The sequence below is a fragment of the Amphiura filiformis genome, chromosome 3 (assembly GCF_039555335.1).
Source record: "Amphiura filiformis chromosome 3, Afil_fr2py, whole genome shotgun sequence".
Taxonomy (NCBI): domain Eukaryota; kingdom Metazoa; phylum Echinodermata; class Ophiuroidea; order Amphilepidida; family Amphiuridae; genus Amphiura; species Amphiura filiformis.
Genome location: NC_092630.1, coordinates 27,078,213 through 27,104,327, shown reverse-complemented (window position 1 = coordinate 27,104,327; position 26,115 = coordinate 27,078,213). Strand labels below are relative to the sequence as shown.

The window sequence follows — 26,115 nt, the reverse complement described above, 5'->3', positions numbered from 1 at the left end:
CACTGCTGTAACGTACGACGATGCAGTAATTTATTACCTGTTCGTTTCTTTCTATATTATGCATATTCAGTCCGTGATTGCGTGTGGTATTCTAGGATTTTTCGTACGCACATACCGGGGAAAGTTTTGTTTGGTAAGTGTATTTGCATACTGTAATAAAGATGTTTTTAGAGCTACATTCAGAGATACGCAGGGAAATCACTAGAGCATTTTGAATGGCGATGTGTAGTATAGATATGGCGCGCGTTCCAACTAATAAAAAAGGAAATGTCGAGACTTGTGTCGATCGAAGCGCGTAGCGTAAGCACAAGAGCGTACGGTGCTGCAGGGGCTACCTTAACTGTCCCTATTGGCGAACGGTGCGAAGCCCTCGGAAGTTCCGAGGTTTTACAGAGTTTGAGGTGCAAAAAATGGGGCTTGGCATGCGTCGTAGCGGAAATTAATACATTAATTCATATCTGACTTTTTAAACTCAAAACTATTACTTTATAGCTTCGGATTGCATGAATAACCAAAAATGAAGCGTCGGGCAAGCGAAGCGTGAGTCAAACGGCGTTAATACATTAATTCATATCTGACTTTTAAACTCAAAAATATTACTTTATAGCTTCGGATTGCATGAATAACCAAAAATGAAGCGTCGGGCAAGCGAAGCGTGAGTCAAACGGCGTGGGGGAGAGGAGCCCCTGGAAAATGCGGAGTTTGAGGGGCAAATTGTGGGGAGGGGGTGACACGAGTTAAAAATTGGTTTGTTTCAAACTTTTATTGTTTTTACGAACTAGTACCACAATTTTAGGATAGTTGCAGGAGTCACAGGTTGGTCAGGTACCATAGCAACCACATTACCCGCCATTTTCAGTCGATTTTAATGGCAAACTGCCAAAAACGTCATAGGTCAAAAACCTTTGGTTTCAGGAAATTGTCATATCAATTTGTGTTAACAAATATTGAATATACATGTAACATGCATTCTCCATAGCAAATATGAAGCTCATACTTTACTTCCTTTGAAAGTTATATCTGTTTTGATAATTGGCATTTGTGGGTAAAAAAGGGCCACAAATCACAAAAACTGCATTTTTTGAACTCAAATATTTCAGCTCACGTCACTTTTCAGAAATGCAAGCCGAGTTAAACAGAAAGATGAGACTCCAATATTTAACTCTAACCCGGCTGGCACCTTTGTCTAAACATGGAAGAAAGAGATGAGAAGGAACCACAACGACTTCGATCGGCCAAGTTTTAAGCCGCTTATCTATTGACGCATGAAAAGAAAAGCTATCAATGGTACTTACTTTCATGTATGATCCATTTACCGCGATCGATGCTTGGCAAAATCATTACTGGAAAAAATTTATAACAAACCCATCCACGAACAAACAAACGCTACCCAGAAGTAAGATTATGGAATTTCACTGATGCTCTGAACATGTATAGTAGCTTTGTTTTGGAATCTACAGTCAAACTGTTTTCTTGATCGTGTTGTGTAGAAAATGTCCTATAAAACATCGAAAAGGTAATCAAAATCGGCCGTTTTTTTGCTTTGAGTTTCATCTTTAGCAAATAAGGTAAGATTTTGGTGACTTTTTCGATGAAAAATAGATGTAAATTGTTCTTAAATAATGCACAATGTTCCGGTTGAGTCCGGTACATAAAACCTGTTTAATTTAATAGTTTATATGTGTATAATCGTAACTAGCTAACTCGTTTCAGTGCCAAAGACTGCCAATTCTGAGAAAAAAGTCATCAAAGTTCGGAAAAACTGGGCAAAATGGAAGAAAAAGATGTAGGCCATCAATGACCGATGATCACGTCACCAAAGAAAATCCTATAGGGTGCTTGCACGGAAGGTCATTAGTTCAAATCATCCTTCACACACGCTCCAGAAGACATGCAAATACATGGAATACAATACCAATCACCTATTTAACGCGGGGTATTGATCAAAGTAAATCCTCATGAATAACAATGTCAATTAAATGTCGGTAAAGGGAGTGGACAAAGTGAATGCGTTCGTTGTGGTTCCTTCTTATCTCTTTCTTCCATGGTCTAAACATGATGCACGATAAACCTTAATTAGAGCAGATAGACCGGCGTGGCCTCTGTATAAAAAATGTCTGTTTTAGTCTATCATAAATGATCGTACAACTTGATCAGATCTTGTTGATTTTTTGTTAAAATAACTCAGGCGCCATAATTTGATTCATTGACCACATTGGAAACTTTGCACCATGATTCATTTGGTCACTTTATATTGGATTTAATATGAAATGTTTACGGATTTATGTATGGCCGTGGACGCTCAATGGCTTTTTGCGGTTTTACCCCTACCCATTCGAAGGATGAAGCAAGCTCGTGTGGTTCATTTACTCAAATTTGATTGTTTATTTCAGAACGTTTCATTTCTGGTGATGTCAATTCTGTCAGCAATCGCCTCGCTTCAGCTTATCGTAGCGACAAGTTTAGCCTGCTCTGGAGACTTTCAGGCTTACACTTGTGTACCCGCTCTTGGTCAATTCGATGATTATTCTAGTGAAGGTGAAGGTTATTGTCCTCCTAGGGTAAGGGAAATATAATGAATAAATAAAAGAAAATAAATAAAAGAAAATAAATAAATAAATAAATAAATAAATAAATAAATAAATAAATAAATAAATAAATAAATAAATAAATAAATAAATAAATAAATAAATAAATAAATAAATAAAAATTCACATACAATAAACCGCGCACCAGTCACGCAAAGCGCCACTGGCTTAGGTGGTGAGCCCAACTGCGTGAACGCCATTCTAGTGATTCTATATCAATCCACTGCCAATTATAAGCCGAACAAACTATAGTTGTCATTACTTCTCAGTATCCAGCTATTAGCCTCTTAACCCAATCCATAGCCTCACCCACCATTTATTTTTTCATAATCAAAATTCTGATATCAGAAAAAACACTGGAAGAGGTACAAGAATTTCATATCTTGGCCAAGCAGATAATTAACCACACCTAACAAGAATTGTGGATCTTGGCCTATCATACTGCAGTTACTGTCCGTTTTCCTATACACAATACACAGTGCTCTTACCATTGACGCGTAACCTCTACAAATAGCGTATGTTAGAAGTATGGGTAATTGCCTAGTTAACGTCGCTGTGTGAAAATAACCGGCCAATATTAAAAGTACTCTTCTAAAATTCTAGAAAATATAGTTTTGTAACATGTCCTAAATTTTTAGCTAATTTAGATGTTTGGAAATATTCGCACTTTGGTGTTTTAGTGTATGTTATAGGTAATAGGACATTGCCTAGTTAACGTCGCTGTGTGAAAAATAACCGGCCAATATTAAAAGTACTCTTTCTGAAATTCTAGAAAATATAGTTTTGTAACATGTCCTAAATTTTTAGCTAATTTAGGTGTTTAGAAATATTCACACTTTGGTGTTTTAGGAAGGATATGTAAACGACAGATAACACCAAAAAATATGAAGAAATTATTTCCAAACCGTGTTACGGCCCACAGCCATTATGTTTCTCATTTTCAAGAGCGTGGTTAACAATATGCACAGTATTGTCTCATTTCGTCAACAAAGGCCACACAGTAATTGTTACCTTGCGTTTGCTTTATAATCGTTCACCCAACTGAAACTGTAATACCAGCTCATTGCTCATTGCACAGGTAAAACAGACACATGTGTGTGTGGATTTAACCAGAGAAGATCTGATGTAACATAGTTGAGCTGTTTTCAATGAGTGTTATCTTGGTTTAATAGCTTTTAATGGGGTTTAAGTCCTGCAAAGGTCGTGGTGAATTCTACTGTAGAGATGACTACATCATGTTGGATACAATTAACCACAGCCGAATTGATGAAGTTAAGCAGGAAGCCTCATTCAGGAAGCCTCATTCAAAGTTGTGCCATATATCATTATAGGCAATACTAAAACAAGCAGGCTTGTAAAGCGGCTTGGTAAAAAACCTGTTCAAAAATAGTTTGTGGGAAACAAAATAATAATTGTTCATAACATTGTTATTGATGTATTCCTACAGTGGGTACGGGTTATAACCGACGTAGCCATTATTCTCTGCGCATGTGCGATGATGGTTTTGAACATCATATCGTCTTCTCTGACCATACATGGGACATTCATGGGGTACCACGTTTCGCCACAAATGGTAAGCTGGTTGAAATAATCTATTTATAAGATAATTATGTTGCACGAGTACCACATTAACACATAGGATTAACTTGTCCTCTTGAAATCTTGAACCATTCAGTATCTCAATTACTTGTCCTGAATGCAGATTACTGGTCCCCGTATAGTTGACTAATGAAATCAATAATGTGACCATGAAATCCCATCCAATTGGGGATGCTAACAAAGTCAAAGACCTTACTGTAGTCAATGAAGCACATATAAAAGGGTAGTCTTTGATCTTTATACTTTTCAATAATGTTTACAATCTGTACTCTAGTCTCTCTTCCTTCTCGAAAGCCAGGCTGCTCCTCAGAAATCTCCTGGTCTAGTTTTAGCTTCAGCCTTCTGATGATGCATACTGCAGTTACTGTCCGTTTTCCTATACACAATACACAGTGCTCTTTCCATTGACGCGTAACCTCTACAAATAGTGTATGTTAGAAGTATAGGCAATTGCCTAGTTAACGTCGCTGTGTGAAAAATAACCGGCCAATATTAAAAGTACTCTTCTGAAATTCTAGAAAATATAGTTTTGTAACATGTCCTAAATTTTTAGCTAATTTAGATGTTCGGAAATATTCGCACTTTGTTGTTTTAGTGTATGTTATAGGTAATAAGACATTGCCTAGTTAACGTCACTGTGTGAAAAATAACTACGGTACTTAGCCCATGATCTTGCAATGAGACTGTACTCAGTGTATGGACAGTGTAGCCTATTTGTCTAATCATTTTGACTTTTTAATTCTGACCATTGTGATTAAAACAGGCTTTCAGATTGGTGAGCTATTGTGTACCAAGTGATAAGACCGGGCACGTATAATAAAAATACACTGGATAATTCATGACAGCCTATTTACTGGCAAAAGGTGGGCCAAATAAATCTTAGTTGATTCTTGAACACAATTTAAGCAGGAACCTTGAGGCAGAATTTGAATACATATTATCCTGTAACGTTTACTTAACCTAACAGTCAATGAACGTTCATTATTAGCATAATAAGTAGCTTTGGGTATCCTATGTTTATGAAAAAAGTGTTTACAAACGAATATTATCTGTTATACATATATACATCTACTTGCTAATACACTGAAAGTCTAATAGAAATGAAGGATAATGAACAATTACAGAACATTTATTGTTGATTAAAGTAGGGGTATACAATGTTTACAAAATAATAGCGTTAATGTTTTGTACATGAAGTTAGCGTCTTTGCTACATAGCTAGTTGTTAATACATCGAAAATGTGACTAGAGATTTACAATTTGATGACATTCAAAATAATTTAGTATTGAAAAATTTCAACAAATTACAGAACTTTCATTTGTTGACATACTAGCAATATTGTTAACAATGTTGAAAATCATGTTCATAAGCGTAACATCCTCTATACATCTATTTATTAATGTTCATAAACGTCCTTGATACATCTATTTTTATTTCAATGCTATTTTATCTCCGTGTTCTGACAATAAATTTGACCCGAATAACATTTGTAAGAGGACGAAACCTAACAGGCGGCGAGTGGCATGATAGAGCCGGCAACTTGTGACACCGCCCGGCCGTATGGCATTTTCCAATATACTCGGTTAATTTTGTGGGGTTCATTATCGAAGCCCAACGGTTTTAGCTTGTATTTATATTATTTATTAACATAGGCCTATTTGTTTGTGATATTTCAAGCGTTTTAAAATTTCAAAATAATCCCATTCAATTACACGGTTGACGATGGAAATTTACTGAATTTAGAGAATGCACTGCGACCACCACCTGAAACCTATCAAAATAGTATTATTAACTAATCCCATAACTGTTCAAATATTTATAATATGTTAACATGTTTTAATGTCAACAACAGCCCTCACTTAACAGACATTAATTCTCAATCGGCAGGATCCATAAGTGCTAAAGTAAATATATTTTCTCTTATCGCCTGCCCAAGTTTCCCCATTTAAGGGGTGGGGTATGAACGTTTGGACAGTATTTATTGTGGGACATTACAGCACATCAGACATGTGTTGAATTGCATTCTGAATACGAAGAATGTCCTTTTGATATAAAATAATTTTGATTTTTTGAAATTCGCAAATGATGATTTTTACTTAAAGTGTATGTAGGTGGGATGAAAAAGCCGACGTTCAATTGAAAATTTTGACCTTTCGTATTGAAGATATGGATCTTTTTCCCAAAACACAAAAAAAATTAGGTCATTTTGGGAAAAAAATCCATATATGAAAGGTCAAAATTTTTCAATTGATCGGCTTTTCCTCCCAGCTACATACACTTTAAGAATATGTCATTAGATTTATAAAATTTACTTCGAGGACTGTTATATATCAAAAATATGAAAAATATCAAATTTTAATAATTTGTCATAAAATTTGTATTACATCGTGATTTTCAAAAAATGAAAATTATTTGATATCAGAAAGACATTCTTCGTATTAGGAATGCAGTTCGATAGGGTCTGATGTGCTCTCATGTCCCACAAAAAATACTATCGAAACGCTCATTCCAGATCCCGTAAGTACTCTCTTTAATTTACTCAAGGTTGTGTTTGTATAAATGAATTCAGTTATATAAACACAGCCTCGTGAAAAGGACATGATGACATAAATTAATTGACTGTGTGGTTATAGTATCATTAACAGATTCTATACGCTATTGCAGAACAACAAGCACATACAGGCAAGTATTTTGCCTGTATCAATAAAACTATAATGAGGTTATTAATGTAGCCCAACTGTACGTACAATCTGGCAATACCGCCAAATCTTAAAGAAAGGAAAAATATCTGTTGCAATTTTCGGATTTGCATATAAGTAATTCTAGTTCATTCAAGTTGTAAAACAATTATTTCTTTTAATACAAACACATTCCTTGGTAAGACAACTTTATAGCACTGTTTGAATATCAACATGAAGTAGTAATGACAAATTTAAATGAACACTATCGCCTCTGTAGTTTCCTGATTACATAGGCAGCACGATTATTTTATTTTTATTCTGCAACGCTGTGAGGAAATAAGTAGGGTGGTGGTTGAGGCACTCATCTAGCATAAACTTCGCGTTTTTCGCCCAAAAATATGAAGAAATTATTTCCAAACCGTGTTACGGTCCACAGCCATTATGTTTCTCATTTTCAAGAATGTGGTTAACAATATGCACACTATTGTCTCATTTCGTGAACAAAGGCCAACACAGTATTGTTACATTGCGTTCGCTTTATAATCGTTCATACCAGCTCATTGCTCATTGCACAGGTAAAACAGAAACATGTGTGTGTGGATTTAACCAGAGAAGATCTGATGTAACATATTTGAGCTGTTTTCAATGAGTGTTATCTTGGTTTAATAGCTTTTAATGGGGTTTAAGTCCTGCAAAGGTCGTGGTGAATTCTACTGTAGACATGACTGCATCATGGATCTTTAACAGAACCTTACTTGCATGAGATATCAAGCTGATTGTGCGATGGTTGGAACACTCTTTTAAGCTACCCTTCTTGGGGAGTGGAACAAATACAGCTCTGCACGTACCAGTCTTGGGGACATTCCTGCTCTTCCATATGCGACAGCATAAACGCCACATTACGTCGTATGTCAAAACCTTCTTTGTATTGCCTGTTGCTTTCCATGGTTCTGCTGGTATTTCATCAATGCCAGGTGCATTCTTCATTTGATCCATTGCCTAATTCCACTTCTAATCAAAGTGGTAGTGGTTCCTCTTCCATTCTTTCACTCACCGCGAGTATACACTTGTTAGTCTTGTGCCTGAAACAGTTTGGTGCTTTTATACTCCACCTGTTCTTGATACCTTCACTTTCAGTTAGCGTTAGCGTATTGCATCATTTTATTTACATCTATTCTTGGAACCCACTTCTTTGTTAACTGTTTTGCTATGCCAAAGCCTGGTTTTGAATCACCTTTACATCTCTCTTAATGATGTTTCAAAGAGCAACGGAATTAACAGGTGGTTGAAGCCAGGATGTTGCCAGATAAGTATTGCCAGATAAATATTATCAAGCTGCTGGAACATGTGATTGGAGGTATTTGTATTGACCGTGTAGGTGAAAATGGTAGCGTAATTAAATCATAATATCAGTACTTTTATACTTGGTTATTCTTGGATATTATATTATGATTTATTTAATTAGAATACTCGAATGGCTACAATGGCTTCTACTGAAGCACCGGCTCTATTTCCGGTGCCAGGTACCGCACCATTGATACCAGCAGAACGTAACCCAAGCAGTATCCGGCCAATTCCCGGCATAAAGTGTCTCTCCATTGCAACCATTATTGTGGCTATAGTATTAATTCTTCTAGGTGGTATTGCTGCTGGAGTTAAGGCGTGGATGTCATGGATGGGCGACCCTATACTCATTGGACTTTTCGTGAGTATTCACCGCGCCCAGTGCTTTCGTCAAGATAATCGCACTTGACCGTGGGTTTGTGCATGTCGGTTGACCCTCGAGAGGCCGCGGTCCTCGAAACCAAATGTACAAGCTCATGGTCAAGTGTGAATGCCTTGACATATCTGAGCTATGTGAGATTGCATTTATGGCCAATTGGACGTGACGAATGGACGCGCGTCCGTTTTAAAACCGACGCCAAAATGTCAAAATGGACGCAAGAAATGATCAAATGAACGCAGTGTCACCGCGGACGCGAGCAAAGGGCAAACAGACGTGCGTCCATTACCAAAATTAAATATAAGACGGGTCCTGGACGGAACCTGAATTAAATCAAGAAAAATTCTCGAAGGCCATGAATTCAAAAAAAAAAAAAAAAAAGAGACAAAATCCAAATATATGGGATATATATATTTTTTTTTACAGAAATGTATATGTGCAATTTCCAACCTGGAAATCCCATGTTTATTACTAAACTTGTAATAAAAATATTTCATTATTAAGGAATCGGATACTAACGTTTGCACAGTATTTTTGTGGAAGCTGAGAGTACAGCAGACATATCGAAGTGCATTCTGAATACGAGGAATGCCCTTTTGATATAAAATAATTTTGATTTTTTGAAATTCGCGATATAACACAAATTTTTCAAATGTTTGAGTCTTCAAAGTAAACTTTATAAATCTAATGACATTTAAAGTGTATGTAGCTTTGATAAAAAGCCGACGATCAATTGAAAATTTTGACTTTTCATAAGTAGTCGTTACTTTGAGTTTCATGCCAAAAAAGCAATCGTCAGACGACATGATGAATTGCAAGGGGGTGACACTAAATTCACGGTTGTTCTATTAGCAACGGAAAACCTATGAAAAATTCCGCTGGTTTACTAGCTAGAAAGTGAGGCCAGTTATCGATCCGTTATGAATAATTCATGTTCGACCCCTTGGATCATGTTAATTGATATTGGCACATAACAACGTTGTATAGTTTTGCGAACTTTGCCTGTTCAATGAGAGTATAGCGCGCCCCCAATACATCTGGGCACAAACCAGGCGAAAACGATCCAGTTTAATGAAATGGCGGACGGGTATTCCCATCAGGCACCAGTGATATGTTTTTTCAAAGAAAGTCTACTAATTTGATATGAAATGACATTTTGCAATAGCAAAGTCAAAATTAGGACTTGCTGTCAATAATATGAAGGAAATATGTGACAGAGGCAATAACCTTTGATACCCGACCTGACCTTTCCATCATGGCGCCTTATTCGTCTTATGTATTTCTATTATGCTCTCAAGTAAAATAAAATACCAATCTGCACTAAGCAGACAGAATGTTACTTGGCTCCCAGCATGAATTATTGATTTTATACGGAGGTAAAGAAATGCACAGTTGACTATACGACTATGCAAGCCGTGCAACAATACTCCAAATATTTACGGTAAATCTGAATAGTGGTCACATGTTGACATATCATGTGTTCGGGAAATCACGTGGCAACATTTTAAGATTTCAGGCTTGTTTACTAGTTAATTGCCATTTGTACTCTTTATTATTTATCTTTGTTAATTAACATATATTTTAAATGCTGATAAATCGTGGTTGGCTGCCCATGATATATGGCCCATTCTCAGATAAAGCGTCCAAGTTTGGGCTCAGGAATTGCAAAATGCCAACCACGAAGAATTCGTGAAAATCATTCAGAATCGTAAACTTTAATAGTTTCAGAACACAAAACAATGCATGGGTGATTTTTCAACAATACTTCATTTTTGAGCAATATTACTTGTACGCATTGGGGGTAACGTATCAGTGGTAACGTATCTGTGAAGCCCTTTCCCACTTTTGTCTTAATCGTGCAAGTGTAAACACTTACCGACTTAATACCCATACTTGATCAGTCATCACCCAATGTACTAAAGTCTGGTATGGTATTTGGCTTCATTTATCACAGCGTTTTTCCGAGGGAGTAGAATTTAGGTAACGTATCTGTGAACGCATGAACGTAACGTCAGGAATTTTTGCCATTAATAGACCTGATTTTTTTACTTTGAAACCATTGTGTTATGTACCACATATATAATATAACTATAGAGCCTGCTTGATCCATAACATATGGGAACATTCATATAGCCAGTTATTTTGACAGATTGTTATTCATTAGAAATATGGTAACGTATCTGTGAACAATTTTGGCGACATAGTCTCAAAGACCTGTTGGAAAAATTTAATAACTTGCGTTGTGATGTTTTATACTTTATAATTAGGGCATGATACCACTAATGAAAAGTACCTATATTCCATTATTATGCGCGCATGTTTAACGAACAGGGACACATTGTATGGAACGTACCTTGGCTGGCGACATGGAGGAAAACAATGGACATGCATAATCAGCTTTATTGTTTTATACTTTCTAGACATGTTACAACCTCTAGCCTCACACCTTTTAGAAAGCAACTCCTAAGTATTAGTTATATTAATAAAAGTCATTTCTTTCTGACGAAACAAGTCTGAATACGACTTGACACTATGGGCGACACAGATTTGGCTTTTTGGACACTTTATCGGAGAATGTGCCATATGTTAAATTCAATGTTTAATGAATATAATTCTACCACGCAGAGGGGGTCACGGAGCAGAATTTCACACCACCTGACTTAGCTAGATTTCGAAGCTCTGCTCTTCAAATTCATGTAAATTTCAAAGTTTATACACTTAATATATTTAATATTATACTAATTTTTGTTATAACCAACTGGTACACGAAATATACTAGCTTATTACCTATACAGAAATGTGATTATCAGCTTTCAATCAGCAATTTGACATGCCCGGCATATGCAACCATTCTCCGTCTGGATAACATGACATGTCGCCCTCAATACGTCTAGGCACAAATTTAAATAACAATACGCTATTTACATATCAATGCGGCCTCATGCTAATTAAAGCTGCCGAATCCAGGAATTAATCTATGGATGAATTGTTTCGTGTGGCCAACCATCTCTTAGGAATGTGAATGAATATACATTCCATGGTGTCAACACAGCCAAAGTCTATCCCAGAGTGTCTCCGAAAAAAAATACTGTCCAAACGTTGCTACCAGAGCGCTTAAACAAATAGACAGCGAATTATGAGTGAATTTGAAAAAAAAAACCCGCCTGTTGATTAAACTTGGAACGTATTGCATTGATCTCACTTTATGTAATCTCAATTTTTTTACATTATTTCAATTTTATGAGTCCAATGTCTATTTCTCGACTTATGTCCAAATTCATTCACCCGGTAATTGTATAATGTAGTGCTCAGTACCTTACTCTTCGCCGTAGAAGTAGTATCTCAAAGAGGTACATCCACATTTGGAATAAATAAAATATGTTTGGAGATTTTGGAGAATCAGTGGTGTAGCATGAGTCTTCGTATGGGGTGGGGTTGTGCTATCGACCATGATGGGGGGAGTGCCATCGACCATGATGGGGAACTGGTATGATATGGGATGGGGGGCACAGGCCATTTTTCCAGTGGGATATTTCAAATCGATTGGGGGCACGTGCCCCCGTGCCCATATGATGTTACGCCACTGTGGGGAATTGTATATGGTACATTTATTAGGCCTATTAGTTTAGAACTTAAAATAAAACGTACACGACGGTGCATTAATTTATTACCTGTTCATTTCTTTCTATATATATTTCAGTCCGTGTTTGCGTGTGGTATTCTAGGACTTAACGTACACAAATCCCGGGGAAAGTTTTGTTTGGTAAGTGTATTAGCACATGCTTTAGAGCTACATTCAGAGAAAACAGGACCGTCACTACTAGTAGCGCATTCTGAATGGCGATAGATAGTGTCCCGGCATGCCAACTAATATAAAAAGGAAATGAGGAGACTTGCCGAAGCCGAAGCGCGTAGCTCGAGCCCAAGAGCGTACGGTGATGTAGGGGCTACCTTTAGTGTCCTTATTGGGGTACGGGGGGAAAGCCCCGGACCCATTCCATGTCAACTCCAGGGATGTGCACCGCAGCACCTCTTCAATTTTTTTTTTTTTCTGTGTGGTGGTAGATATTGATGAGAAAGTAAAATCCCGAACATTTGAGCTTCATACTCCATTTCGTTTTCCCGTGGCATCAATTTGAAATTTAGGGGGGTCAGCATAAAAAATGTGTCGTAACGCGAAAGACGACGATTGGAGGTTCATAAATGTATAAAGGGAACCCTTTACGACTTTGAAAAGTATGTATCCTGGGATACTTATTTGTGTAGAATTCAAATCTGGCATCAGAAAACTTGTAACTCCTTTACTTTAAAAGATATAGGGCCCTCAAAATGCAACCTCGTCCATCCAGGACCAACTTTGGGGGTCAGAACTCCAAAAGTAAAAATAATTTTATCGTCCATTTTTTTGCCAGTCAGAGCCCTTTGGTAGGACATTACTCTTATCCAATATTGAGCCTATTAGAATACTTTTAGCTGAGATATTACCCAATGCAAAACCCCAATTGCACCTTTGTCTAAAATGATGCACAAAAACCTTAGCAGATAGACTGATGTAGCCTCTCTACTGAAAATAGTATATCATAAATGGTTGTACAACTTGATCAGATCTGGTTGATTTTCGTTAAAACACTCGGGCGCCATAATTTGATTCATTGACCACATCGGAAACTTAGCACCATGATTCATTTGGTTAGTTTATATTGTATTAAACATGAAATGTTTACGGATTTATCATGTTTATGATATGGCCGCCGACCCTTAATGGCTTTAAGCGGTTTTACCCCCACCCCTTTGAATGACGGAGCAAGCTCGTGTGGTTCAATTACTCAAATTTGATTGTTTATTTCAGAACGTTTCATTTCTGGTGATGTCAATTCTGTCGGCAATCGCCTCGCTTCAGCTTATCGTAGTGGCCACTTTAGCGTGCAGTGGAGACTTTACTTCAGAATATGACGAATGGGATTCTTGTTCTCCCGTTCCTGGTGGTGGTGATCCTACTGAAGGTTATTGTCCTCCCGTGGTAAATAAATAAATAAATAAATAAATAAATAAATAAATAAATAAATAAATAAATAAATAAATAAATAAATAAATAAATAAATAAATAAATAAATAAATAAATAAATAAATAAATAAATAAATAAATAAATAAATAAATAAATAAATAAATAAATAAATAAATAAATAACCGGCCAATATTGTTTTTACTCTCCGAAATTCTAGAAAATATATTTTGGAACAAATTTTTAGCTAATTTAGATGTTTGGAAATATTCGCACTTTGGTGTTTTAGCATGCATGGCCTGCAAATTTCACTGTGTAAATCGAATGCAACTTTTAGTGACTATCACTCACTTGTGGACCGCTCTATTCCGAAGGGCATTAAAGCTAAACCACTTGAAGGATATTGTTTGTACTTGCTGTCAATCAAGAATAATGTATATATTACATGTAGGCTAAAAACTGAGTAGGTGGGGCATCTGCAAATGTTCGTACCTCCCTGATATGTAAGTGACAAATAACAGCAAAAACAACTCCCATATCTGTCGATAACTTTGGTCAGTGGAGCGAGCCATGAAATTTCAAGTGGGTGATTATTGATTGTCAAGTGTCATATTTGGGCATAAGTGCAGTCCACCATTCAATGTGGAGGATGGGCTAGACTTTATCGTTTGCTTGAGTAATTTCCTGTTAACCAGGTTTAAGTACTGCAAAGGTCGAATCATGTTTGCTGTGCAGTATAACTGCACTATGCTGTACTTTGTTCACCTTTGGCAATAATTATTCGGTTTATCGTAAATTCACCTACAACGCGATACCCGTCACTCAAAACTTAACTAGCGCCCAACTGCGTGAACGCCATTCTAATGATTCTATATCAATCCACGAGTCTTCGCCAATCATAAGCCGAACAAACTATAGTTCTCATTTATTCGCAGCATCCAGCTACTAGGTTCTTTACCACCCATTTTATTCATGATCTAAATTCTGGTATCAGAAGAAAGCGCGATTATTTGGCATGAACAAAAACGTAGTGATTTGTGCATTTTGTGGTTACTACACCGGAAGTATATGTACTTACTGGGCATTGTTATACACGTTTTTGCTTCTCATATCAAAACCGTTGGAGCAATACAACTCAAAATTCGGGAACAGAAAATGAAAAATCGGACCATGTTTCTTCAATTGCCTTACAAATCAGTCTCTAACTTCGTGTAGGTTAAGTAGAGACATCTGAGCCCAGGAAAGATCAGAGAGGAGAGGATCAGAGAGGAGAGGATAAGAGAGAAGAGGATAAGAGAGGAGAGGATAAGAGAGGAGAGGATAAGAGAGGAGAGGATAAGAGAGGAGAGGATAAGAGAGGATAAGAGAGGATCAGAGAGGTGAGGATCAGAGAGGAGAGGATCAGAGAGGAGAGGATCAGAGAGGAGAGGATCAGAGAGGAGAGGATAAGAGAGGAGAGGATAAGAGAGGAGAGGATAAGAGAGGAGAGGATAAGAGAGAGAGGGAGAGGATAAGAGAGGAGAGGATAAGAGAGAAGAGGATAAGAGAGGAGAGGATAAGAGAGGAGAGGATAAGAGAGGAGAGGATAAGAGAGGATAAGAGAGGATCAGAAAGGTGAGGATCAGAGAGGAGAGGATCAGAGAGGAGAGGATCAGAGAGGAGAGGATCAGAGAGGAGAGGAGAGGATCAGAGAGGAGAGGAGAGGAGAGGAGAGGATAGGAGAGGATCAGATAGGAGAGGATCAGAGAAGAGAGGATCAGAGAAGAGAGGATCAGAGAGGAGAGGATCAGAGAGGAGAGGATCAGAGAGGAGAGGAGAGGATCAGAGAGGAGAGGATCAGAGAGGAGAGGAGAGGATCAGAGAGGAGAGGAGAGGATCAGAGAGGAGAGGATCAGAGTAGAGAGGATCATGAGGAGAGGATCAGAGAGGAGAGGAGAGGAGAGGATCAGAGAGGATCATGAGGAGAGGATCAGAGAGGATCAGAGAGGAGAGAATCAGTAAGGAGAGGATCAGAGAGGATCAGAGAGAAGAGGATCAGAGAGGATCAGAGAGGATCAGAGAGGATCAGAGAGGAGAGGAGAGGAGAGGAGAGGAGAGGATAGGAGAGGATCAGAGAAGAGAGGATCAGAGAGAGAGGATCAGAGAGGAGAGGAGAGGAGAGGAGAGGAGAGGAGGAGAGGAGAGGATCAGAGAGGAGAGGATCAGAGAGGAGAGGAGAGGATCAGTGAGGACAGGAGAGGATCAGAGAGGAGAGGATCAGAGAAGAGAGGATCATGAGGAGAGGATCAGAGAGGAGAGAGAGGAGAGGATCAGAGAGGATCATGAGGAGAGGATCAGAGAGGATCAGAGAGGATCAGAGAGGAGAGAATCAGTAAGGAGAGGATCAGAGAGGAGAGGATCAGAGAGGATCAGAGAGGAGAGGATCAGAGAGGATCAGAGAGGATCAGAGAGGATCGGAGAGGATCAGAGAGGATCAGAGAGGATCGGAGAGGATCGGAGAGGATCAGAGAGGATCAGAGAGGATCAGAGAGGATCAGAGAGGATCAGAGAGGAGAGGAGAGGAGAGGAGAGGAGAGGAGAGGAGAGGAGAGGAGAGGAGAGGAGAGGAGAGGAGAGGAGAGGAGAGGAGAGGAGAGGAGAGGAGAGGAGAGAAGAGAAGAGAAGAGAAGAGAAGAGAAGAGAAGAGAAGAGGGAACTGTGTCACGAGTTTAATAAATCAGTAGTAAAATTATAAAAACAAATCTAAATACGTAAATCTACCACACATTTTGTTTTAAAAGGTAATGAAATATTTTATGAAAGAGATAATTACTCCGAAAAGATGAGAAAATACCTTTTTATTGCGGCGTCGTCTGCTCTATTTATATGAGAAATAAAGCTTGACAAACCGATATTCTCTTGGTCGGGCTGACGTCACAAAGGGGAAATAGCCTTGAAAAACCAGTGTGCGCATGTGCAGTTCCCCTTTCTCGAGCTGGTTGCTATGCGCGCGCTTGTGCAAAGGGGACGAAGGGGACAATGTTCCCGGATGTCCGACCGAGTGAATCTTTCCTCCTTCGTTCTACATAACTACACACGGGGCGCCGTTCTTAGTAACATGTAATTGACAGAGCTTCATCTTTTATACTGTGTTTTTGATATTTTGTAGTAATTTGTGTTTTGTATGTATGAGCACTCATGAGTGTAATTTCCCTTGTGGATTTAATAAAGTTTTACTTGACTTGACTTGACTTTACTTGAATCACTTTTTGTTAGCGCAGCTCATTAATAAAATTACGTAATCAGAATCACCTTTTGGGATGGCAACGACCATGGCCACGGCATACTCTTAGTAGCGCCACTTTTAGTAGCGCCACTTTTATTTTAGTACTCTCAGGTTTGTCCTGTCAACTACATGTACTTAGTATGATCTATGGTGCAGATAAACATGGATGAGGAAAGCACAAGATAGATCAATATGATGTCACCTTGGAGAGGCTATCACACTGTAATAGGTCGAATTAATTAATAAAATAATCAATTAACATGAATTAAAATCAAAACAATAAAATAAATAACGGAATAAATAACGTATTAACATGAAATAGCAAATAAAAGTACAAGTTGCATTTAGTACATGCAAAATAGTGATAGCTTTTTCAAAGCCTCAAAGTTGTGTCATATACTAAAACAAGCAAATAAGGCATTACATTTGGTCCTATAGAACTATCAGGGCCCGGTTAGTTACCGATGACTCTGAACATCTCTCCCTGGAGATATATCAAATTGTATCAAGCATAATAATAATAAAAAGTTGTACAGTGTAATTGTTTTTCATTTAAATAAAAAATAAATGCACTGCACAAATGTTTAGGGTACGATAAAAAGTGCCATCGGTAGCTCTTCGGGCACCGATAGCGCTATAGGACCAAAAAGGATGTTGTGCCTAAATCTTTTTGTTTCTGGCACAAAAGCTAAAATAATTGACATGTTTTTTTTATGTATTCCTACAGTGGATACGGGTCATAGTCGACGTAGCCATTATTTTCTGCGCATGTGCTATGATGATTTTGAACATCATATCGTCTTCTCTGACCATATATGGGACATTCATGTGGTGCCACATTTCACCACAAATGGTAAGCTGATTGAAATTATCTGAATTTATAAAATATGATGCACCACATAAACACATGGGTTTAACCTGTCCGATGCGACCAGGGCCGGATTTACATTATAGGAGGCCCCAAACTCACCGTGAAGAAGACACGTGGACTCAAATTTTGATTTACGTATAAGATCGGCAATGACGGCGGAAGCATTATAATTTAAATGTAAACGAGGATATTTTGTTCCGATAGGACATTTGCGCGCTTAGTGCGTGAAGAAAAAAAATTCTATTTCAGACTATTTTAGCCCAAAATGAGTAAGTGCGCGTGAAGCACGCAACCTTTTGCAATTTTACCCAAAACATGGTGTATTTCGGGCTAAAAAGAAAGATGCACAGGGCAATTTTTGAGGCATACTGCAGTTATTGTCCGTTTTCCTATACACAATACACAGTGCTCTCACCATTGACGCGTGACCTCTACAAACAGTGTATGTTATAGGTATATGGGCATTGCCTAGTTAACATCACTGTGTGAAAAATAACCGGCCAATATTTAAAGTATTCTCCAAACTTCTAGCAAATATATTTCTCTAACATGACCTAAAATTACAGCTAGGTTAGATGTTCAGAAGGGGTCGCACTTTCGTAGAATATGAGTGAGGGCAAAACATAGCTAGCTCATAGCTAGCCAACTCCCCGTGTTAATTGAATGGAGATTTGACCGAAAATATTGAGCTATATTGGTAACGGACCGCTCCGTTCTGAAGGATGCCACAAAAAAACGGTACAAGCTACATTTAAAGTATTCTATGAAATTCTAGAAAATATAGTTTTGTAACATGTCCTAAATTTTAGCTAATTTAGGTGTTTGGAGAGGGTCGCACTTTTGTGTTTTAGGAAGGATATGTAAACGACAGATAACACCAAAAATATGAAGAAATTATTTCCAAACCGTGTTAAGTCAACAATCATTATGTTGCTCATTTTCAAGAATGCTGGTTAACAAAAAGCAGGCCATTGTCTCATTTCGTGAACAAAGGTCCACATACCATTGTTTCCTTTATAATCGGTTACCCAACTGAAGCTATAATACCAGCTTTATTGCGATATCGCACATGTAAAACAGACACATGTGCACAACCAGAGAAGATCCGATTTAATCAGTTGAGCTGTTTCAATGAGTGTTATCTTGGTTTAATAGCTTTTAATGGGGTTTAAGTCCTGCAAAGGTCGAGATGAATTCTACTGTAGACATGACTGCATCATGGCCCTCAAATTTTGAGCGTCCTGGGTCCGGACCCATCTGGCCAAATGGTAAATCCGGCCCTGGTCGCGACGGGCGATAGGCGTTAATCTTCACATTCAGAAAGAACTTTATTTTAATAAGTCCATATAAGATCTCTTCCTGGAATTTGTTTGAAATTTCGTACAAATTAAATTTCATCGATATACTTCGAATATCTAAAATACAAAATAGGGGTCACAGGACAAATGTTTGAGAAATAAATATTTGAAAAAGCTTTTTTTGGGGGGGTTAGTACATGCTTCTTTGGGAAAATGGACATTTAGGCAGAGAAAATATCTAGTCTTACAATTTCGCTGATTATTTTGATGCGCACTGAAATTATGTTTTTCTTTCTGGGTCAGATTACGCAGGATTGCGCTGGTGTGGCCTTCACAAGCGCACGCCATCTACTTCTAACATTCTTCATATCATTTGTCCAAGACTTTGATGGACATCCCCTGCCACGATAACCTTACACCCACGGCTCCCTGGAGAATCTGCTTCTCAATTCCACTATCCTTTCTTACAATGTGGCCAAAGTAGCGCAATTTCTTCTCAATGATGGACTTCATGATGTTTATCCAGGACTCAAATGTTTGTCTTCTTGTCTCTCTAAGATGCTCCCATAGCACCACATCTCAAATGCATCTATCTTTTTCCTGTTTGTCATTCTATGTCATTGCCCAGGATTCGCACCTGTATGTAGCAATTGGGAAGATTGTCACACACAGTAACCGTACCTTGATATTGATTGTTATACCAAGACTCTAACTGGTCTATGGCAGTTGTTGTCCTTGCCATAGCTAATCTTCTTTTGATCTCAGATGTGCTATATCTCCTTTTGTTGTCTATCATTGAACCCAGGTATTCAAATTGTTTAATCTCCTCGATCTTTCGACCATCTATCAAAAAATTTCTGTCCAGTTCCATTTCTATCAATAACCATTAATTTATTCTTCTTAGCATTTAGGCCTTTCTCCTCACTTGCGACCTTGATGCACTTCAAAAGCGTAGATTTGTGATACTGCTGCCGCCAAATTTCACTCCATTCACCAGTAAACCCGTTCAAGGTATCTCTCATGTCTTCTGCGTAAATGTTAAGGCAGCCCTGTCGCAGCACTCTTGCAATCTTGAACCATTTGGTATCTCCATTACTTGTCCAGACTGCAGATTACTGGTCCCCATAATGGTTGACTCACGAAATCAATAATGTGACCAGGAAATCCCATCCTTCTCATTGTCTTCCACAATTGGGGATGGCTGACAAAGTCAAAGGCCTTGCCGTAATTGATAGTCTGTGATCTTTATTCTTCTCAATTATATTCCTGATGTTTACAATCTGGTCTATAGTCTCTCTTCCTTTTCGAAAGCCAGCCTGCTCCTCAGAAATCTGGTCTAGTTTTAGCTTCAGCCTTCTTATGATGATCTTTAAAAGAACCTTACTTGCTTCGAGATATCAAGCTGATGGTGCAATGGTTGGAACATTCTTTTATAAGTTATCCTTCTTGGGGAGTGAAACAAATACAGCTCTGCAACAGACTTTGGGCCTTTCCTGCTCGTCCATATGCGACAGTACAGCCTGTCTCAAAAAAAATTGTGCAAATAAAAAGCGCCCTCTATGGCAATTAGAAAATACCGTTGTGACATGATGCTTACATCAACATCAAGGGCGTAATTGTGATTTTACCTTTTCGTTGTTAAAGCCATATTATAACATTTTCAAACAAAATAGATTAGCATTTCTTTGCCATATAATGTTAGCTTATACAGTCAGATATATCCCCTTTTATTTTTGAGCCGAACAACTACGGCAAAGCAAAGAAAATTGGAATTTACTACCAGCGCACATGTCGCCAATACGTATCACTCCTTCGGTCATGTTGTGGTACGACCCTTTGTTGTGTATATCACCGTCCCGCACGCCGTGTACGTACTGTGTGTTATGAACATCGTGTATGCGTTCGACTAATAATTCCATCGTAATAATAAAGCGCCGAATCCGGTGTTTTATTCAAAATCTCGGATTTTGACAAAACTACAGCACCTAGAGTCTTGATTTTTGCAGGGTATATTGGTTTAATAAAGTACAATTTAATCGTGTAAAAATTCAGTGAGGGCGACTTCCTCAGTAAATGTTATAATATGGCTTTAACTATATCTCGAGATTAAAACAAGCAAATTGAACAGAATAAACGGCATTTGAGAGCTAGGACTGCGCCCTTGACGTTGATGTAAGCATCATGTCACAACGGTATTTTCCAATTGCCATAGAGGGCGCTTTTCACTTGCACAATTTTTTTGGAGACAAGCTGTATAAACGCCACATTACGTCGTATGTCAACACCTTCATTGCTTTCCATGGCTCTGCTGGTATTTCATCAATGCCAGGTGACTTTGCATTCTTCATTTGACCCATTGACTACTCCACTTCTGATCAGTGGTGGCGGCTCCTTTGAAGTTGACTTTGACTCCACAATGCTTCTGAAGAAGGCCAACGGGAAGGGATCCTCTTCCATTCATTCACCGCGAGTATACTCTGGCTGGTCTTGTGTCTCAAACAGTTTGGTGCTGTTTTACTCCACCCACCTTTTCTTGATACCTTCAATTTCAGTTAGCGTAATGCCATTTGCATCATTTATTACATCCATTCACGAAGCCCACTTCTTTGTTAACTTGTAAATTGTGGATGACAATTAATATACAATTAATTATGAATAAATAAATAAATAAATAAATAAATAAATAAATAAACTAACTTAATTATCTCATTCGTCTTCAAACCAGATTCCATAACCAGTTTACATTGTGCAGCCTGCAACTAACATCGACCCCCCTCAATCACTACCAGGAGCCTTCTCAGGGGTCATCAATGAGCAAGTGCCATCGATGGGTGCCGCTACTTCATTTCAAACGAGGATGGTCCAGGAGCCTTCTCAATGACTCCAAGGAAATATTCAACAAATCCATGTACCCGCAGCTACTGTTATGGTTGAAGAAAATGAGTAAACCAGTAATGAATTTGGGGGAAATCGATGTATTGGGCTATTCCATTTGAAATCCACACTACCCCTGTGGAAGAGTTTGGAAATATCTTCCACAGGGGGAGTATGAGTTTTAAATGGAATTAGCACATTAGGCAGCTTAATTTGAATTTCATACACACTGTGAGAAAATTCAACCTGAATCTTCCACAGAGGGAGGGTGAGTTTCAAATGGAGCTGTCTAATGTGCTAATTCTATTTGAAATTCATACTCCCTCTGTGGAAGGATGTTTTCAAAATCTTCCACAGGGGTAGTGTGGATTTCAAATGGATTAGCCCATATCCTGAACAACATAAGTAAATCCGACGATTTAAAAAACTTCTCCGTAGTCCACTTGTCCATTGTGCATACTCTGGCTATTGCATTTAAGCTTTAAAAAACTCTGATTTAATAAATTTGTGCACAATTGATAGATTTTCACATCTGATCTTTTTGGTCACCGTACTCCCTCTGTTTGTTAGCTTCCCAAGTGATTTTTAACTCGGGCTTTCGCGATTAATAAACTGGTAGATTCTAAAATCAAAATTGTTCAGTATTGAAGTGCCATTATAATTATGCCATTATGATTATGTTGCATTCAATAATATAAGCCTACGTATACTTTACTTTACTGTTACTAATAATTATATAAACATTTTCATAACCATTTTATACTAGTATTTTGATGTAATAAATATCAGTATAATTTCGAGTTCAACTGAATGCGTTCATCATGATTAATAACATGTTTTTATTTATCAAAAATCGACTATGGCATAGTCTAGTAGAACCCATACTTTTGTTTCTGAGTTTCAATTAAACATGTAAGCAAAGAAACCCAAACTCTCTCCGTACTAATCTATCAGAGAGAGAGAGAGAAACATCCTATATTTCTAAATGACCAATGTTAGAGCACATACACTAAAGCAAGCAGGGCGTTGGAATCGTATTGTGTACGTAATTTGGTGTGTAAATCAGCGTAAATTTATAGGTTTATGTATTTGGTGTTTTATTTTGCTACATTAGTGGAACTAGTGTTTTTGGTATCCGTACACAATTAGAGAATAAAGGTATTGTTTTTAGCCGCTGGAGTGCATCAATCGTCTCATATAACACTGGCGACATCAGTTTAAATGAGGCGAAGCCGAGTTCAGCCTTGTGTTGGCCTAGACAATAAGATAAAACAATACTTCTGTCTGTTTTTGCTGGTTTTAGTTGTCATCCATATGTTAATATTTGATACAGATGTTACTAAACTAATTTACATGGGATCATAAAATTTTGTGGATTTTCTATATTTGTAATAATATTTTACATTAAGGGGGTACTACACCCATTGCATTTTTTTGCATTTTTTTGCATTTTGTGAAGAAATGAGGAAAAGAAATTGGACAAATTGTTATGCAAAATGAAGGGGCAAATCTTCTCGTTCAATTGGTGGCATCAGTATCAATGACGCGTACATGCTTCTAATGGTATAAGCCAAAAAGTGGTACATCACTGATGTTTTAAATTCACTTCATTTTGGAAAGCTTACTATCAACGGATTTCGTTAAAATTTTGGATATGTGTTGCTAACACATTAGGGAAATAATGTTGATATGTAAAATGGGAATAAGTGGTCCCTGATTTCTTTTATGACTTCATGAACTTGGTGCTCCAAAACTATCAAAAAACGAACCGGTTAAAATGCTTCTATTTTCAATGTCGAGCTATATTTTGTATTTTGAACTTGCGACACTATGTCACTGAAACTTAATTAAGCCATAGGTAACAGGTTACCACAACCACACTACAGCAATATTGAAAAAGATTGTATTTTTTGTCACCTAAGCTTCATTTTTGTGATTTTGTTAACTATTTTATATTTATTTGCCCAATCCATCTCAACTAGGCAATCTAAATTGTACTCACCATTTACATCCCAAGGTATTTTAGTATATCCACCTCACGCATTTCCATTATATATCCAGTAACAGACAAAATATCAAAATTGATGCCTCATTATGACATGTATGATATCACAGACTATCACATGTATTCAAAATTGATGCCTGAATTTGACCTGAACCAATTGACCTATAACCTGACCTTTGATGACCTTATAGCCTTTTTTAATCTCTTTTCCTAACAACACATTATAGAAGACACATACATGGAGTAGTATTAAATTGTCTATGTGGAAGAGATTAGGCCTATTTAATTTATTCAGTGTTATAAGCAGTGAGTATATTTCTATAGATAGTATAACAAAGGATTTAATGTATTCTATTCATGTATTCTACTTGGACATGTTCAATAGAATAAATTATGGTTTGTTATGAAACACACATCTCAGTTACCAGGATACAGAAAACAAAAAAATATATAGGGTTAAAATGATTTTCTAAAATGGTTTAAAACCACTTTGTATGTAGAGATATTTTATAAGTTCAGGACATGAGATGATGAACATATTTATATACTTCATAAATTTGCAACAAAAAAAGAAGATGGGTACTGATGAAAATCAGGGTATTATATCGCCTTAAAGTTACGGTATACAAATTGTTATCTTGCTTTTGGATTTCATATAGCATTTTAATCGCCCTCAACGTTGTTTCTTGCCAGATGGTCACGAAGAAACGCCATACATGCTAGTTTCCCTTGCTGTAAAATCGACAGAAAAATAAAATGGTCAAAAAGTTTTTTTGATCAATTGAAATAGTACTTATCAAAAATACTACAGATTCCAATCAGAAGTGGTATTCATTTCGCCCAGTGACTACATTTTGTAAGATTCTTAAGAATTTTTAATCCATGGTTGTAATAAGACATACTTCAGTGCACCCCTGGAGTACTTCTGCAATACCACTGAGTGGTAAACTGCCGTGGGGTATCCCAACTACCACGTGGTGTACTAGTATTACATGCGTCACGTACGTGCTAAGTAAACGCTGTAGATAGTACGATACCATGGATATGGCACTTTGAAAGGTTTTGAACCGACGCGTACTCAATAATGTGGTACATTCCCGGAGTAATTATGCTACTACATGTAGTACCTTAGTAATGAGTTTAGCATATCTATCTTGGTTACGCCATTAAAGAGGAAATTCGATGTGTAAAATACTCTTAATTTAATTACCTGGATCAAGAACTGTTTATCTGCACTTTCCATGCCAAAGTCCAGGGTATCCACGTAGGCAGTGTCAATGCCAATGGTTCTATGGAGGTCCTCTCCCTGTTTAGTCAATGATAAAATCAGTATCAAAAGGTTTTAAATTTGATGAAAAAAAGCACAATTTTCCGCCATAGCGGTTTAACCCTGAATTTACACTTAATTTAGGTGTAATTTTTCTTGGGTCCAATCTCTGCCATAAGAAGTTTGCTATATCTTTATAAATATAATGATTGTTTGTACTAGATTTGTGGTTTTCCGTCCAATATTTGAGAGAACCGATGTTTAATTACAATATTTCAAAACCACAAGCACAAACTTGGTGCTATGATGTAGGAGATTGGGCTACGACCTTTACCAATAAATACCGATATTTCCCACCTGGTTAGTTGTGACACACACAAAAATTACTTGCATTCAAAGTACTTTTATGAGTAAAATTATGAAATAATATGATCTTCATCCATGTCGTTTTGTCTTTTTAAAGATAGTTCTTGTTCAGAGTAGTCTTGATTCAAGTACGTATTTATCCGAAGCCACACACTATTTTCTGATTAATCTTCTACCAATCGTCATATCATTCGCTGATGAGAGCGATGAGAAAAGGATTGAGAACATTTTAAAACAGTATTTTTATGGGGCATGAGAGCACATCAGACATATCGAATTGCATTGCATAATTTTGATTTTTAAAAATTGGTGATATAATACAAATTTTATGGCTAATGATTAAAAATTGATTATTTGATATCAGTAAGAAAATGCTCGTATTCAGAATGCATTTCGATATGTCTGATGTGCTCTGATGTCCAAGGAAAAAAAATACTGTGCAAACATTGCAATCCGAGCCCTTAAGAATAAGGAAGTGTTTTGTGTGCGCATTCTGTGTGTATTGCTGTCGTCAATGTCAGGTGTATTGTTTAAACCTAATCGGATTAAAAAAATTCCGCTTTGTGTGCGTATTA

At 37.4% G+C, this 26,115-nt stretch overlaps 1 protein-coding gene across 1 annotated transcript; it reads left to right on the top strand.

Annotated features, from left to right (window-relative positions):
* The first annotated feature begins 76 nt into the window (after positions 1-76).
* On the top strand, positions 77-26,115 carry LOC140148294 (uncharacterized). Its single transcript, XM_072170192.1, has 8 exons — positions 77-133; positions 2,394-2,561; positions 4,036-4,161; positions 8,334-8,573; positions 12,292-12,354; positions 13,441-13,594; positions 17,587-17,712; positions 21,754-26,115. Exons 2-8 carry the CDS (start codon positions 2,412-2,414, stop codon positions 21,789-21,791), a joined length of 897 nt encoding a protein of 298 aa, XP_072026293.1. The 5' UTR covers positions 77-133; positions 2,394-2,411; the 3' UTR covers positions 21,792-26,115.